The sequence below is a fragment of the Amblyomma americanum genome, chromosome 9 (assembly GCF_052857255.1).
Source record: "Amblyomma americanum isolate KBUSLIRL-KWMA chromosome 9, ASM5285725v1, whole genome shotgun sequence".
Classification (NCBI taxonomy): Eukaryota; Metazoa; Arthropoda; class Arachnida; order Ixodida; family Ixodidae; genus Amblyomma; species Amblyomma americanum.
In genome coordinates, this window is record NC_135505.1 from 29050078 (window position 1) to 29066908 (window position 16831).

At 45.7% G+C, this 16831-nt stretch overlaps 1 protein-coding gene across 2 annotated transcripts in view; it reads left to right on the forward strand.

Moving 5' to 3' along the window:
• The first annotated feature begins 3473 nt into the window (after window positions 1-3473).
• The window catches only part of LOC144105583 (luciferin 4-monooxygenase-like), a 39727-nt gene continuing 26369 nt past the window's right edge, over window positions 3474-16831 (forward strand). Inside the window, exons 1-2 of one of the 2 annotated variants that reach the window (XM_077638702.1) lie at window positions 3474-3684; window positions 12580-12705. In XM_077638702.1, coding sequence (XP_077494828.1) covers window positions 3643-3684; window positions 12580-12705 — 168 coding nt within the window. In that variant the 5' untranslated portion in view covers window positions 3474-3642. The remainder of the gene's footprint in view (window positions 3685-12579; window positions 12706-16831) is intronic. The other variant, XM_077638703.1, reaches the window with a different exon arrangement.

The following is a 16831-nucleotide window of genomic DNA, read 5'->3' on the forward strand; positions in this document are numbered from 1 at the left end:
AGGTTATTATACTTTCAGATAGCCTTTCCGTCTTGACAGCACTCGGAAAATGATGGAAATTCCTATGAGCGGTTCCCTTCAATTCTTTATTCCACCATACATTGCAGTAGTACGCTTTCACTGGGCCCCTGGGCACTGAGGCATTGCTTCTAATCAGAGGGCAGATTTTTTTAGCGAAGTTCACTCTTGGTGAACCTATGGTCCCTTTCGTCCCTAATAATGTCTTCTTGACTGCAGCACGCTTCCAATGGTTTAAGCGCCTCCACTACTTGAGCCACGAGCCTCACCTTGCTAGCAGCGGATTTTCAACACTTAGCATTTCCGTGGAGTGTGCGCATGTCCAGTTCGAGGAAATGTGAGGTGTTCATGACCCTCCTGCGGTACAGAATACCACGACGAAATTTTTATTGATGTCGATCAGGGTTATCTTCGGCCAACCTCTGTGAGTCTTGTGGCGAAATTGAGTGCATAGATCACTTTTTCCTCTTTTGCCGGCGGTTCGCTTCTGTCCGTAGAATTTACTTGGAGATCCCATCGGTCTCTCGGGAATTAATAAATAATATTAACGCCTTTATTTTCCATTATTGTGATAGGGGAGGTGGGGAGAAAAAGCCTCTATATATTCCGATTGTCCTCTCCTTCGGGGCAAGCGCCAAGGGATATGCTTTGAAATCAGTGTCGCCAAGGGATATGCTTTGAAATCAGTGTGCGATTATATTCACGAATATATAATTAGATCAGGTAGATTCTTCTACTAAAACGACTATTCATTGCTTTTTTCTTTTCTGTTTTTTGCCTCCATTTTTGCTCCAAATTCGAGTTTAGGTCACAAAATTGTCCAATTACTCCAGTCCCTGCCAACGAGTGCGTTTGTATCAGCAATGCACCCTGGCCAATTTCCCGCCGCGGCTATGTGCCATTATACCTGAGGTCGTCATCACCACCAGGTCCGATCCCTGCGCTGGTAATAGCTACGTACCATTTGATGCTCCCTTCGTCATAAATACTACCGGCGTGCCATGGGACTATGTGAATTGGCATTATTTTTAGTTCATGCTGTTCGCAGTTATGCAGACCTAGAGCATCTGAAAAGGGAGGGATTCTTGAGGGTAAAGTACACTTTTGAGATATTTCTGAGAAGCCTACTGGACTAGCGACGTTTCTTGTTGGAGGAAGCGTTAAAATGCTATGTGCGACTTGTAATAATAAATAATTTGAAATGTATTCGTTTGTTATCTGCAAGGAATATTAGGCCTTCATTTAACGTACCCAATGTTTCAACTTTGCAGGAATCTTTCTGTAATTACGTGGCGCTTTAGCACTTTCCATAGGCATTTTTAGTGTCTGTGTGGAATATTCTCTTACCCCAGCCATGACGCGAGCTTTGTGAGTTGCACCTTCACTGCAGTATTGCGCAAATACTACTTTCAAAAACGTTGCATCTAGAATTCAGACAGGTACCAATACTACAGCAAGCAAAAATAAAGCTATCTAAATTTTACTAACCACGAACGGGAATTCCTTTCTGCTTTAAGAACACTACGCAGAGACCACTTTTATATGTATCTTTTTGAATATCATCAAATAGCACCCAGAATACCTCCCCTACGTTTTCATCTCGGTCTGTTTAGTCCTAACACATATACTGTGCAGTGCGAGCAATACAGCTAGCACTAACGATTGAGCACACCAGAGTCAGCCTTTCCACGCAGGTTCTTATTGCGTATCTAGCAAAAATTGTTACTACCTCGATGTGACCTGATCAAAGCCTCTAATGCTCTCAGTGAGGAAAATGCGGTTTCATCGTCTACAAACAATTGTTTGTTTTAGTGCGTCACCAGTACAGTACAGTACAGTAGAGGTGAAAAAGCCATGGCGCGCTCGAGCACGCGCGCGCGGGTATCTGACGGTGTGTGTGCGTGCGTGCGTGCGTGCGTGCGTGTGTGTGTGTGTGTGTGTGTGTGTGTGTGTGTGTGTGTGTGTGTGTGTGTGTGTGTGTGTGTGTGTGTGTGTGTGTGTGTGTGTGTGTGTGTGTGTGTGTGTGTGTGTGTGTGTGTGTGTGTGTGTGTGTGTGTGTGTGTGTGTGTGTGTGTGTGTGTGTGTGTGTGTGTGTGTGTGTGTGTGTGTGTGTGTGTGTGTGTGTGTGTGTGTGTGTGTGTGTGTGTGTGTGTGTGTGTGTGTGTGTGTGTGTGTGTGTGTGTGTGTGTGTGTGTGTGTGTGTGTGTGTGTGTGTGTGTGTGTGTGTGTGTGTGTGTGTGTGTGTGTGTGTGTGTGTGTGTGTGTGTGTGTGTGTGTGTGTGTGTGTGTGTGTGTGTGTGTGTGTGTGTGTGTGTGTGTGTGTGTGTGTGTGTGTGTGTGTGTGTGTGTGTGTGTGTGTGTGTGTGTGTGTGTGTGTGTGTGTGTGTGTGTGTGTGTGTGTGTGTGTGTGTGTGTGTGTGTGTGTGTGTGTGTGTGTGTGTGTGTGTGTGTGTGTGTGTGTGTGTGTGTGTGTGTGTGTGTGTGTGTGTGTGTGTGTGTGTGTGTGTGTGTGTGTGTGTGTGTGTGTGTGTGTGTGTGTGTGTGTGTGTGTGTGTGTGTGTGTGTGTGTGTGTGTGTGTGTGTGTGTGTGTGTGTGTGTGTGTGTGTGTGTGTGTGTGTGTGTGTGTGTGTGTGTGTGTGTGTGTGTGTGTGTGTGTGTGTGTGTGTGTGTGTGTGTGTGTGTGTGTGTGTGTGTGTGTGTGTGTGTGTGTGTGTGTGTGTGTGTGTGTGTGTGTGTGTGTGTGTGTGTGTGTGTGTGTGTGTGTGTGTGTGTGTGTGTGTGTGTGTGTGTGTGTGTGTGTGTGTGTGTGTGTGTGTGTGTGTGTGTGTGTGTGTGTGTGTGTGTGTGTGTGTGTGTGTGTGTGTGTGTGTGTGTGTGTGTGTGTGTGTGTGTGTGTGTGTGTGTGTGTGTGTGTGTGTGTGTGTGTGTGTGTGTGTGTGTGTGTGTGTGTGTGTGTGTGTGTGTGTGTGTGTGTGTGAAAACGAAAGATGAAATTCGAAACCGCAATAAGACGGCGAGCAATGTAAAGGCGACCATGCTTTGGCGTTTGAAATTTTTCTCACGTGTTCCGTAGAGGAGATATGAGTGTGTCTTCTGTTCATACGTGAACGCGCTAGTGACGTGTGCTAACCAGTGTAAGAAGTACCTTCTAATTTGCGTTAGATAAGGTGTGTTGAGAATTCGAATCCCCGAAGCTTGCTCAGTAATATTATGGCCGGGACTGTACAACACAGCAAGAGGAGATTTACCGTACCACTTCGCGTGGTCGCTTGTACATTTTTTTATTTCCATCCATTAGCTCAGTGACTTTCCTGTCCTGAATTCATTTTAGCGCTTCATATAACGGCTATATCATGTATGACTGGCGCCGGTGCTATTACACCGCTCCAATGAAATTCTCCTGGGTTCTGCTGGTTTTGCAGGCCCCAGAAAAAGGTTACTGATCCTGCAGCAACGCACACGTTTCACTGGCAGCTGTTTTCTGTGAAACACGTCCGCTGTATTCCAGTTGCGGTTTCGCCACGGAAACAGCGTTGTGCAGCCATTTGGTGGCTTGCTGCTGACTGAGCTCGCGCTCGTGCCTCGTCTGCGAGGGGGACTCGCTACACGTACACTGCAGCTGTATGTCCCTAGTTCGTCAACCTGTTAACCACGTCAAGAGCGCAGTGAGTACGCCAAGATCATGATCCTCATCACAATTGGTTTCTATTCCATGTCCTTAAAATCGTCGCTACTTTCATGACTCTCCTTTCAACTACCGTTGGCAGGTTTAGGCGCAGACTTCGATATAAAACGCATGCATTGGCCGTCGCTGTCCGCTGTAATGTTTTTTTTAGGATGGGGGGGGGGGATGACGTCCATTTTTCTCTACTTGGTCGACAAGTAGTCCCTGTAGAATGGTAGCACGTGACTACGCTATTGCAGGGTCTTATCACGAGCATTTAAATTTTGTCAGCGAATATTGCGTCAAATCCCCCCTTCCATAATCTGTTTGCTGAAAGTTGTCCGCAGTCACCAAATCATCCCAGACGTTCCTTCTTCTGGTAACATCGATTTCAGTTACATATGAGGTATTGCGGAATGCTGAAGCCGTAGACTTCCTAAACATTATCTATAGCGAAAGCTGGCCCCACCATCTATGCGAGCTTCTTCAAGAGCACTTCATGCCCGCGGGAATTCTGGCAAGAAAATGTTTCACGTTTGGCCTCGCTAGTCTTGGGCAGAAAACGTGGATTGTACCTCGAAATTGGTACTTTCGCCGCGAAGCTCTTTTGAATGCGCAGATTAAATTATTTCAGGGCTGTGTTTTTCACTTCAGTAAACTTTACGCCATTAAAGGTTTGGTGTTAGGCTGTAATACAAACTTGCACAGCACTTCTGCGAGGTTTTCCTCGCGAAGACTCGTATTCCTGAAGACAAATCCACGTTTCATGCCACGTGATATTCAAGCCAAGTAAAAAGCTTAGTCTTCGCGAGATTTCTGTGCCTCTCTATGGTGAATGAATTGTAGTGCAGCCAGCTTTCGCTATAGTTATATTAAGAATACAAACCGATCAGCTTACTGCCCGTTGCTTTTAAGGTATTTATTTAGTAGGATAACCGCTAATAGAGCCACAACGGCCTTCGACTTCCGCATCCAAATGATCAAGTGGGCATTCGTAAACGATACCTTTAAGTAAACCTTATTCACGCTGTTATTCGGGCAATATAAATTTGAGCGCAATAAAAACAAACCCTTATATATAGCCTTCATTGATTGCCAGAAAGCATTTGACTCGGTGGAATCCTCATCAATCATGCTGACATCGCGAACTCAGCGTGTAGAAGAGCCTTTTATGAGAGCAGTGGAAGATATCTATACCATCTGCACAGCTACTATAGTCCTCCATAAAGACAGCAAAAAAAATTTGAATAAGGAGGGGCGTCCGGCAGGGAGACACGATCTCGCCAGTGCTGTTCACCGCCTGTTTACGGGAGGTATTCCGAGGCCTTGATTGGGGAATGTGGGGGAAGAGTTAATGGAGAATACAGAAGTAATCTGCGATTCACTGATATCACTGCTTCTCTAAGTCGCTCAGGATACGAACTGCAAACCATAATCAATGCGTTAGACTTTCAGAGCAGAACAGTGGATCTAAAAATTAACATGCAGAAAACCAAAGCCATGTTCAGCAGTCGTGGAATGAAACAGCAGTTCCCAATTGTAGTGAGGTGCTTGAAGTGTAAGGGAATAACTGTACTTAGGGCAGTTAGTGACCACAGATCCGGATTACGAGAGTGAATTAACTAAATAGAATAAAAAGTAGGGTGAAGAGGTTTTGGGAGGTTCTCTCCTACTATGAACGGCAGTAAACCAATATCCTTTAAAAAATTTCTACAACCGCCATATCTCACCGGTACTCGCCTACGGGGCACAAACGTGGAGGCTCACGTAAAGGGCTCAATTTAAGTAAAGCACAACGCTGCGAGCTACGGAAATAAAAAAATATAAGTGTAACGTTGAGACCGGAAGCAGGCGAAGTGGTTGAGCTAACAAACGTGGTTTAATAGCATCTTAGTAGAAATCTAGAGGAAGAAATAGACTTGGGCAGGGCATGTAATGCGAAAGCAAGATAACCGCTGGTCCTTAAGGTTAAAGGAGTGGAATCCAAGAGAAGGCAAGCTTAGCAGGGGCAGGCAGAAAGTTACGTTTTGCTACCCAATGCAGCTGACTGAAGAAGGGGAAAAATTGCGATAGAAGAAAACGAAGAAAATGATATTCAAAAACAACAAAAACTGGCCTCGGTTCCATACGTCAGATTTTTTTGATAGCGTTGTTTATTGCCTCTGGGCATAAAGGGGTTAGAAAGAAAAGAGAAAAGAAAGTAAAGAAAAGAGTGGGTGGGTGTTAAATAAAACAGGAAAGATGTGCCGATCTAATAAAGGCAAGGAGGGAGCGGTGATGTGGCCCCTACGTCCAATCAATGTATGAGGACGGGTTGTCTGGGTGGAGACCCGCTGCTGCCAGGTGACGAATTCTAGTTGGCTTCAGTGCCGGGCAATACCCGCAACAAGTGGTGAATGTCAGCCTCAGTGTCATGTGAGTTGCGGACTGGACATTTTGGGGCGGGGATACAAGTGGCGAAATTGAGGCCACGTCCGAGTAACGGCAGGAGTGAGGGCAACTCCGACCCGGATCCTCCGGAGCACAACCTCCTCTGCACGGGTAAGACAGCGGGGGAGGGTTATCGCACACGGAGGGACGAGAGCACGTGTGCGGCGCCGGAGGCGTTCCTTTCTTGTGAGTAGGAGGGTAGCATCATCCATAGTGAGGAATTGAGGCATTGACGTGGGTAGGGTTGGCAAGCGGGTTGCAGAATCTGCAGATCTTTGTGAACTGAGTAGGTCACGTGGGACCCACTCAATTCGAATGGCTTGCGGGATGCGAGCCACCAGGCGATGTATATTCTGGCACATTTCTGGGCTACGGCTGACGCGTCGGAGTAGACGAATTGCTTGAAGGGCGTCAGTACGGATGATAATGTGAGCTGTAGGGAGCAAAGTAACTGCGACTACAGAGCGAAGCGCATCTTGTATAGCAAGCAGCTCAGCACAGAAGGAAGTAGGGGGTTCCTCGAATCGAAGCCTGGCCGACTTGTTAAGTGCAGGCTGGCAGGGACAGTGAAGCGCAGTTGTCGTTACACAGCCCTCGATACTGGCATCAACATATACAATAATTGAGCCGTGGGGTAGGTGGCTGTCTTGTTCCGCGATTCGCTCGCGAAGGGACGATGCCGCATAAGGTGAGGTTGGGCGACGTAGATCGGTAGGTTTGTTGTTGCTCAACTGCACAAAGTCCCATGGAGGAAGAACTGACGGTGGCGGCGGCAGTATGATGTGTGATGAAGCAAAGGTCCGGAGTGCTCGCGGTGAATGCGAAAGGGTGGCCTTAAGGCTACGAGCATCACGGCGCTGCTGCACAAGCTCGTCAAGGGTATTTAACTGAGCATTTTCTTGAAGTGCCACGATCGGCGTGATGCCTGGAAGGCAAGTGATAACTCTCATTGCCTCTCGATTGACGGCTTCCAGACGATCCCACTGAGCTCTGGTTAAGTGTTGGAACTGTGCTTGGTTAATGAGACGCGGTTGCAAAACCGCTTTCACCAAATGTCGTGCGCCATGGGAGCGAGCGCCGCCGGTTTTGGGAGCAATACGTCTGATTAGGCCCAAATTCTGCAACGCCTGCTTGAACGGGTACTGCCTGAAAAAGCCAGGCAGTACCCGTTCCGGATTGATGTATCGACCAACCCAGAATTTTCAATGTCGAAGATTCTTGAACTGGGGTTCCAGATAGTTGAAGACGGATTGGCGTGGCAGCAAGATTACGGCGTTCCCAGCGGTTGGCCACTGACACGAACGTAGTTTTGCTCACTGAAAGCTGTAGGCCGACAGACATAGCGTAATTGGCGGTAATTTCTAAGGCTGACTGTAGGGCCGCCGCTTGGGTTAGCAGGTCATGGTGAGTGCTCCATACCGTGATATCATCAGCGTACAGTAAGAACTTAACGTCAGGGACATCATGTAAGCGCCATGCAAGAGGAATGAAGGCAATATTGAACAGTGTTGGTGACAGCACCGAGCCTTGGGGTACACCGCGAAAAGATTGAAATGATCCTATGGAGTCACCACTGAGGCGTATGGCAAATCGTCGGCCTTCAAGGAAGGATTTCATAAAAAAGCATACTCGAAGAGGGAAATGCAGCATGTCAATAGAATGCAAAATGGCAGCATGACTTATGTTATCTTAAACCTTTTCGACATCCATTGCGAGGACGGTACGTACACTGTGGCTGCGAGTTGATGACAGAACTTGCGACGCCAAGACAGCCAAACCATCTTCGGTGCCGATGAATGGACGGAAGCCAATTTGGGCGGGGTGGTACAAAACCGTGGTGCTCCAGCCACCACGACAGTCGTGTGGCTAACATTTTCTGTCAGCTTGCACAGTGTTGATGTTAGAGAAATAGGCGTGAAGTTGCCAAGATCCGTCGGTGGCTTCCCGGCTTTTGGAATTGGGATCACAGTGGCCAATTTCAAGGTCTCAGGCACAGAGTCGTTTAGCCATACTGTGTTAATGGTGTCGAGATGTTGAGGGAGGACAGCACAACTCATGTTCTTGTACACCTCATATGGAATGGCATCCGGACCGGGCGATGTCTTTAGTTTAGCCTCATCTATTGCTGCAAGCAACTCAGGCATGGTAAAAGGAGACGCAATACCCTCGGCATCTGGTGCAGATGGCAGTGTATCTACGTGAGCAGGAATCCCTGCCAAGTTAGACTGGTTAGCTGAGGGGGGCAACACATCACATATTTTGGGGGCAACACATCACATCACATCAACACATCAAAATTTTGTGAATTTTGTGCATTTCTCTAATATTTCGATTATTTCATACAATTTGATGTGTGTATTCTGCTTTTCATGTGTGTATATAGGTTCAAAATGTTTATAAGTGAACATTAAGTGCGTCTTCGAGATTCTATTACATGTGCATTTCTTAATTACGTATTATTTTTGCACTAGATGAGCCTAGAAGTTGCAGTTTTAACCATGCAATTGCATGTAAAAGTGTATTCATTGTTTGTATTTGATAGTGTGTATATTTGTTCTCCTTTGTTGTATCTTTCTTATGTTCATTTCCATCAGCTGGTATGTCGAAGCCACTGCTATGTAAAGGTTTTCCGGGCCCAGTCAAGTTGCAAAAGCAGCTTTTTGCCTGGAAATCCTTCCAGTTGTTCTGGAGAAATAAATTCAATTCAATTCAATTCAATTTTGGAAAGAATTTCAGTGCAGCTTCTCTGGCAAAATCATCCGGAGACAAGTTAGCTGCGAAGCATGCGCTGCTAGCTGCATCGGAGCGACGGTGACCGTGTTCCATTGCATGGAAAGTTCGCCAGAGAGATGGATTCGACGACTTCACAGAAAACTGCTCACACCACACATGTCACTGCCTTCGTGATAGATCGCGTTCGTATTTGCGAGCTATCACAGATTTGTACTCTGCAATCTGTCCTTGACCCTTTAAGCGTCCTCATTCCGAACATCCATCCAGTGTGCGCCAATTCTGCGTCTATTCAGATTGTCCTTGATGACATGTGTACAAACCATGCAAAATTTAATCCTTTTCATTTGCTGAACAGCTTACTACAAGATTTCCTATTGTGATTTCACTCTCATAATCTCATTTCGACAGACGCCTCTCAGTGTGAAAAGGCCGGTGTGGGTATTTCTCTCTCTGTCACTCCCGATTGGTCCTTTTCACTCCGCCTTCCGGTCTTCGCCCATATTTATTTTCAAAATTTTAGCAGTAGTCCAGGCTTTGCGCACGTTAGACAGCTCTTTGTCTTGTGTCATAATTACAACGGATTCATTATTCATTTCTTCCTTTCTCACCGCTTCTACAGGATCACAGGCACTCCGCTTACTCATATGCTTGGTCCCACCCCTCGTGTGTTTATTACGGTCGGTTTGAGTGCCTGGGCACCGATGAATTCATTTCAGTTAATTTGCGGATACCCTGGCGAAAGCATCTCTTCAAGTCCCCGTCATATCTCTCCTTTCGCACTGCCCATATATTACAGCGGCCAGGTTTCGCAGGTGTCTGCTACTGAAGGAATCTGCAGCCACAGTATTTACCTGCTCTCCCGACTTCCAGGGACTTCTCTACTTGTGGTGCACTAAAGGATAGCGACCGTGCAAGCTTGAGGTTTCTTACAGGCGTCTGCGTTGTCGGGTGCCTCAATTAAACTTCTATCAACACAGGTCTGGTCAGGCGGCCTCCCCATTGTTCCCGCCCTGCGCGGAACCCTAAACGATAGATCATTTCCTGTTGACCTGCCGCCGCTTCTCCTCATTAAGGAGGCGCCCGCTAAAGCACTCGTTACGACAGCTTGGTCTAAGTGTGCCTGCTGGGGCTCTTCTGTCTCTTGGTGCTTCCACCCTTGGCGGCAGCAACAGGAACGTGCTCTCCGCCATTCAAACTTCCCTTTCAGACACAGAATGACTGCCACTCTAATTTTTTTCTGAATTCCATCTTCTGGCTACTGGTGTTGAACATACATCTCAAAATTCTCCACAGCTTCCTAAGCACGGCTCGGTTAGCCCCGCTCCCATTTTCAGTCACCGATATCGCAGTATGAGATTTTTTTAACTTGAAACAACAAATCTGGGCTCCTAATTTTATTTGGATTTCTTATTATTTTTTAAAGTTTTTAAGCGCATGTTAGTCGCCGCCTGTGTCATGGCCAATCCTTCGCAGTGGGTACGCTCCATTATCTCCTTGAGGACAACAATAACAACTACTGTGCCAAGAGACAGCAGGTGCAAACGGCAGCAACAACCGAAACAAACTAGAACAAGGCTAAGCTGTCAGTAGGTGAAGGCCTGAGTAGGCACTTATTAATCACAGCTCTACAGGGCATTCTCACTTTTATTGGCTCATTGTATCTCTTTCATCGCGTAATTCGTGCTCCTGTTGTTTCCAGGCAAGTAACATGAGTATCGTGACGGATGCTCTATTAATTTGTACAGCCCTTATATTTATTAGGCAGTCGAATTTGCGTCTCAGTTATATTTTGGTCTTCTTCCTTGCCATGCTCACTAAGTCCGGATTGTTGGATCCCCCCTCTCAGCAAAAGCTGTGATGAATGAGACGGCGCAGTATCTCGCGTAGTCTACCATGGGTGGCCATTTTAGGCAGTTATTTCCATGCTTTCCCTTTTTAGCTGGCTCTCGCTTCAGGCAGTCTCTGTTGCTGAGGCACGCGAAGTGATGGATACTTCTGTCTCTGGTGTTCTTACCGAACGTATGCAAGCCCCTACACACATCTACTTGCTCTCCTGTACGAACACACGTCACAGCAGGGCACTCAACAATCTCAGTTCCAAATGGTTATTCGCAATAAAACCACAATTTCCAGACAAGGGTTAGGTGATCATACAAAAAATTCAGGGGGCACTCCAGGCGAAAGCCTTTCTGCGCCCGCATTGGCTGCTTGTTTTTTAATGTTATCGTTTTTAATTTTATTTTATGCCCATTTTTTTAATTTATAATTTTATTTTGTTGCTATTTAGTTATTTTTATTCTTGCTTTTTATTCTTTTATTTCGTATTTTCATTCTTTATTTTTTAATATTTGTTTTGTTAGTAATTTTTATTTCTTTTGATTTTTTCCATTTCTTCCTTTACTTTTATTTTATTTATTTTATGTTATTTTGTTTTTATTTATTTTGGTTTACTTAGTTTTTATTTTTATTTCTTCGAGATTTTCAATTTCTTCTTAATTTTTTTGTTTTTTTTAACTACTAAAAATTGCGTAATTATTACTTAATTACTTATCACCCATTATTTAGTAATTGTTATAGAGTTATGGGTTATACCAATTATTCCATTCATGACGTCATAATGTCATAGATTTTGCGGTCGGGCGGATGGACTGACAACAATGAGCCATTAAAACCTATCGCCTTAAAATCCAGCTAGAGATATGACGTTTCGTAGAGCCCTCGATGCGAGTGAGCGCGAAGACGGAATCATTTTATAAGTCGGATGTTTCGCTGCTTAGAAAGAGAAGGTCTTCACCATTGACATCTTTGGGACGCACCTCACCGTACAGAGTAGTGTTTTCACAATGCCAAGTGAAAATATCCTTATCCCATTAAGCGGGAGTTCGCTACTGGCAGCCGATAGACGGCGCTAGGTGATTATATTAGTTAGCGTAAGCAGTCGTTAAGTTTTTGTGACTCTGATGTCCAGCAGGGATCCTCAGTTTTTAGGAAAGCTTGGCTTTTTCGGCTCTGCGACGCTGTGGCTCGAATAAGAAGAAAAACTTTTCCCGTGGCTCAAAGCAGGACAGAAAGTCGACCTTCAGGTCGCGATCCAACTTAAAGGGGCTCTCAAAGGGGTTCTAATAAAGTTGCGGTATGCGCGGGGTGTTAAACACGCCGCTTCAAGAATATTGTCCAGCAAGAATTTTTTTTTAATGCGCTTTGCGGAAGCTGAGTTATCTGTAGTCAAAATTTGAGTTTCAGCGTCTTCCCGCCTTTCCCTCTGCTCTCGTCACGTTTTACACTCCGAAAGGTCAGCGCTCCTTCACCTGCCCCACCTCTGGCAGCGGAGCTTCCTGAACCTCCGGAGCTACGGGGCTCATTGGTCGCGGCCATGGAAGCTGCCTGACGTCTGAAACAATCTAACCAATGGTCATCTCTCAACTGCTATACGCAGGAGAGAGCGACAGAGGAGAGTGCGAGCATGAAAATGTCGCCGCGAAGGGCTCGCCAACTTTCGCGCGTGATTGTGGGTCCTCTGCTGCGTGTAGAAGAGTATTATTTGTCAGGTTTTTATGTCAACACAGTGTAGTGATTGAGCGAGATGATATGCTCTACTCTGAAGGTGTTGCAGAGCCCATTTAGGTCGGCGACCGTGGGCAGGGCAGTGGAACTGGGGAAGTTCGGCACCGCAGCCTTTCTTGATTAACCGCCGTGGGTACCTCATCCTGTTACAGCCGCTAATCTATTTCAGATGCGAGCAAAAATTCAAGCCGGGATTGTGTATTCTCCATTTCCTGACTTGGAAGAACTCACCGATCCGTCCATGTTCGCCTTTCTGCATCGAAGGCTAAAGAAATTTGGAGACAAAACAGCAGTCGTAAGTCATGTGCATCGCTATAGTAGAATACAATTCAAAACCCAACCGTAGCTTATCGCTACTTTGCTACTTGGGTGTTGTTTTACTGCAGTAGCTAATAATACTAACTAAACCGCCATTTTAATGCTTATTTAAAAAGAGAGCCTCATAACTGTTTTGTTCATAATTTCGCCCCGCGATAAAATCTATTTTAATAAATGAAATGTTGTAACAAAGCACCACGTTGCCTTGAGGAAGAACAGCGTAGGCCGGTCGCGGATATGAGTGGAGTATAAATGCAGAGTTAAGCTGTATCCGAAAAGTTCAGCGAAATTCTCCGCATATTCCGGTCATCATGTTCTGCAGTGTTGCGTAGCGTCTTGACGTCAGCTAAAAATGCATCCGATTTGCGCCTAACTGCATGAGCTCATTGTCAGCGATGTCGAATTGCGTCATTAAATATACTGCTGTTGTACCTTCAAACGAGTGAAATCAGTGAAGTATTTACCTAATCTTTCAAAAAATTGGCTGAGACGGCGATACAGCTGTTTTCTTGATTACCACAAAGTATAATGTGTCAACCACCCAAGCAAACCAGCTATTGCAGCACGGCTGCAATTTGCATGCTTTCTTATTGCGCATCCGAAGACGAAGCGTTGCTTATAGCATAAAAGTTTTCGAAATATTCTTTGAACGACTACATTTGCGGCTCGTCACTGTTTGCCGCAATGTAGGCGCCAATGCATTCTTGTCGTTGATATCCTTTTTCCTAATCCAGCCTGTGTGACAGCTATAGCAGCGTCATCGTTAGCTGCTGCGCGCTATCCCTGACTGCAGTTGTGGTAATTTTGCGCTTGTCTGGTTCATCCGCATGAAAGAGTATATCTTTGTTTATTAACAAAAACTCTTCCATACGGTTGGGCCAGGCAAGCATAAAATTACCACAACTGCAGTCAGGCACAGCGTGCTGCAGCTAACGATGACGCTGCTATGGCTGTCACACAGGCTGGAATAGGAAAAAGGATATCAAAAACAAGAATGCATTGGCGCCTACATTGCGGAAAACAGCGACGATCCGCAAATGTAGTCGTTCAAAGACTATTTCGAAATTTTTTTGGTATATATCTTGGTTTATTAACCAAAAAAAACTCTTTCCATACGGATTAGCCAGGCAAGTGCTAACTTACCACAACTGCTGTGATATTACCAATCATTTACGCATCTACAGAAGGGCACTCCCGAGACCCGCCAATGGTAGCAACAAAACTGAGGAGTGCCATCTTAGACGACTCCAAGGCGGGTATTTCTTATATCTCGCCATACTAAAACACGTGGAACCTACATTCACGGGAAGGCGCAGATTCAGCGGGCCGTACGCTGACCTATGCTCACCTAAACCACATGGGGTGAGCCTGCCATTACAATACACACATAGCCGTTACAAGTGAGGGAGGGCTGGGAGGCTACCCTGTCCAGCTGGAACCTGGTGGCCTAGCGGGCCATGGTATAGAGAGCATGGGCAGCGGCAGCGGCCAATGGTGTCCCGGAATAGGGACTGTCACCCAGCGCAACGACCATCCCCACCTCTCTTCCGCAAAATCAGTACAATGCTGTAATAAATGTTTCCTCCTCCTTTTGTTTCTTTGCGATTATTTCTCAGATTCAGGTAAGTTGCTATCTGCGCATAGAAGCTTTATGTATCCGCGGAAATTTCGGATAAATCTTGGCAGGTGGAATTCTTTGAGTAGATATTTGTCAGCATTCACGACCCTCAAGGAGCAGGGCCTGAGTGCATAGAAGCCGTTGTAGACATCTGCACAGCGTATCTACTGCGCACTGTAATGTGTACTGTCTTACTCAAAAGAGTAACGTGTGCACTAGTGCAAGATCAGCAGTTTTTTCTCGAATTTTCTCTGGGAGGAAGTCTTGCACAAGTCGGCTCTTTTTGCAGTATAGAATACCCGTAGAAGCAATGTAGAAGTGCTGCGACTTCTGCAGAGAACAAAGCAAAAGCTGGTGACGATTTAGAAGCATTTTTATTCTCTGATCCCTGCAACTTTCGCTCTGATTGCTGTTCGATGACCTCAGCTTATTAGTGCGTCCCCATAGATTTCGTCTTCCATGCCGTCCAGAAATTCCGATCACCATGAGACCGCATCAGGCGACGACCAACACCAAGCGTTCGAAATCCATGTGCAGGCTTGTGGCACCGGTATGCTCTTCAGTCGCCCCAGTCGGTGTGAATTTATGGCTGCCCTCAGCCATCGCCATCCGCTGGGTGTAGGAGTGTCGAAACCTCACTTTCAATGGGTGGTTGACGCCCATGTTCAGCGTCTCTTTCATTATTGACATGCCTTCAGTAATTATAACACAGTTAATTCACTAATCAGCAAGTAGCGCCCAAAAATGCCGAGGACGATAACGGCCCTACGTCACAGCTGATCTCTATGTCGTTTCCTCCATTCACTTTTTATCCGCTCGAAGAGTAGGTCGGGTGACACGCATTCCTTGAAATGAACTTGTATCACAAAGCCAATGGGAAACTTTGCCCTAGCGAAAGTGTTCCACTTGAACACCACGTACGGTGGAAGTTTTTCTAAGGTTGGTGGTGAAGCAGAGCGTCGCCGTACATTCTTGTCGCTCGGCGCCTGTCGTGCGTAGAGTGACGATATTAGCCCCCTTGAGGTCTACAGTGCAACTTCCTTGCACATCGAGCCAGACAGGTGTGCGAGCCGAATTTGCCATCACTGACATATCTTAAGCGTGTCCTCTTTGACGACGCTGACAAAACAATGGAACTTTTAAAAGCTTGTCCTCATGTTCGGCTTCTAGCCTCTGTCACGGCGTTGTTCGGTGGAGCGTGTACAGTTCGTGCCGTTTCATAAATCGATGGGCCCTTTGCGTCGTGGTCTGCTGGCGTGATGTGCATGAGGTGGGCGGTAGCCAGGGCTTTCAAGAGTACCCTTTCAGTAGACACCGCGTACCCGTTTCAACAGATGCGGTGAATGTAACTGACGAGCTCCTCTTGCAAAAGTGACGGTAGTTTTCCGGCGCCGAGAGCAATTAGTCAGGAAATTGATGGAATCTTTTCATGTGAGAATGTAATGAATTGAAATGTTTTATTTGCCATCAAAGACAGATGGCGGGATTGTACAAAAAACACCGTGCTTGGAGAGCTTGACCGGTCCACAATCCCTTATTTCGGCAGAGTGGCAGCATCACATATGCAAACATATTCTTCATACCCAAACATATACATAAATATTTAATATGATGCAGATGTAGTACTCAGTACAAATGTAAACGAAAAAAAAACAACGGAACTCATTGCTACAAATGCAAAGGAAAACAACAGCAAGTCTAGACAACATTAAATAGAATCCCGACACATCTGCCGGAGGTCTTCGTAGGATGCCGCGAAGAGATCGAAATGGACAAAATTACAATATTTTGAAAGCGTTGGCATAGTGTACTTAACGAACTGTTTGCCGTAATTTGAACCTGACATCGGTACTAACAATCCTCGAAGGGCCTTGTAATGTAACTTGGAGTTCTGTCCTGTAATTGGGAAAGGTTACGCATGTTATTGACATTCCTGTCGATTTCCTGTTTATATACATGACTCAAGCGATATCTATGGAGACTGTAAGCTGAATTACACCAGAGTTGTTAAAGAAAGTTGATGTGCAAGCGGTATAAGAGGCATTACGTGTGTATCGGAGATACTTTTTCTGTAACAGGTATAATGTGTTATATATTAAAAGGCGATGTGTTTCCCCACACTAACTGACAATAGTTCAAGTGGGATTGAAGGAGTGACTGATAAAGCAAACGTTTGATGCGTGTGAGAAGGATATATTTTAAACGACCTATTACACCAGTTACTGGACTTATTTTGCTTAGAATATGCTTGACGCGATTACCGCAGGACAATTTTGGGGAAAAAGTGACCACCAGACATCAGAAATTCTCGCCTAGATCGATGCATCGTGAGTTTGTCGTAATATCTTCATGCGGAGGTATGTGCTTGTTTTTCAGCCAGTATATAATCGCTTGTGTTTTGCTTTCATTTATCTTCACTGCATTTACTCACGACCATTCCTCTAAAGATTTCATTGCACTGTTACATTGTTCAACAAGGAGATTA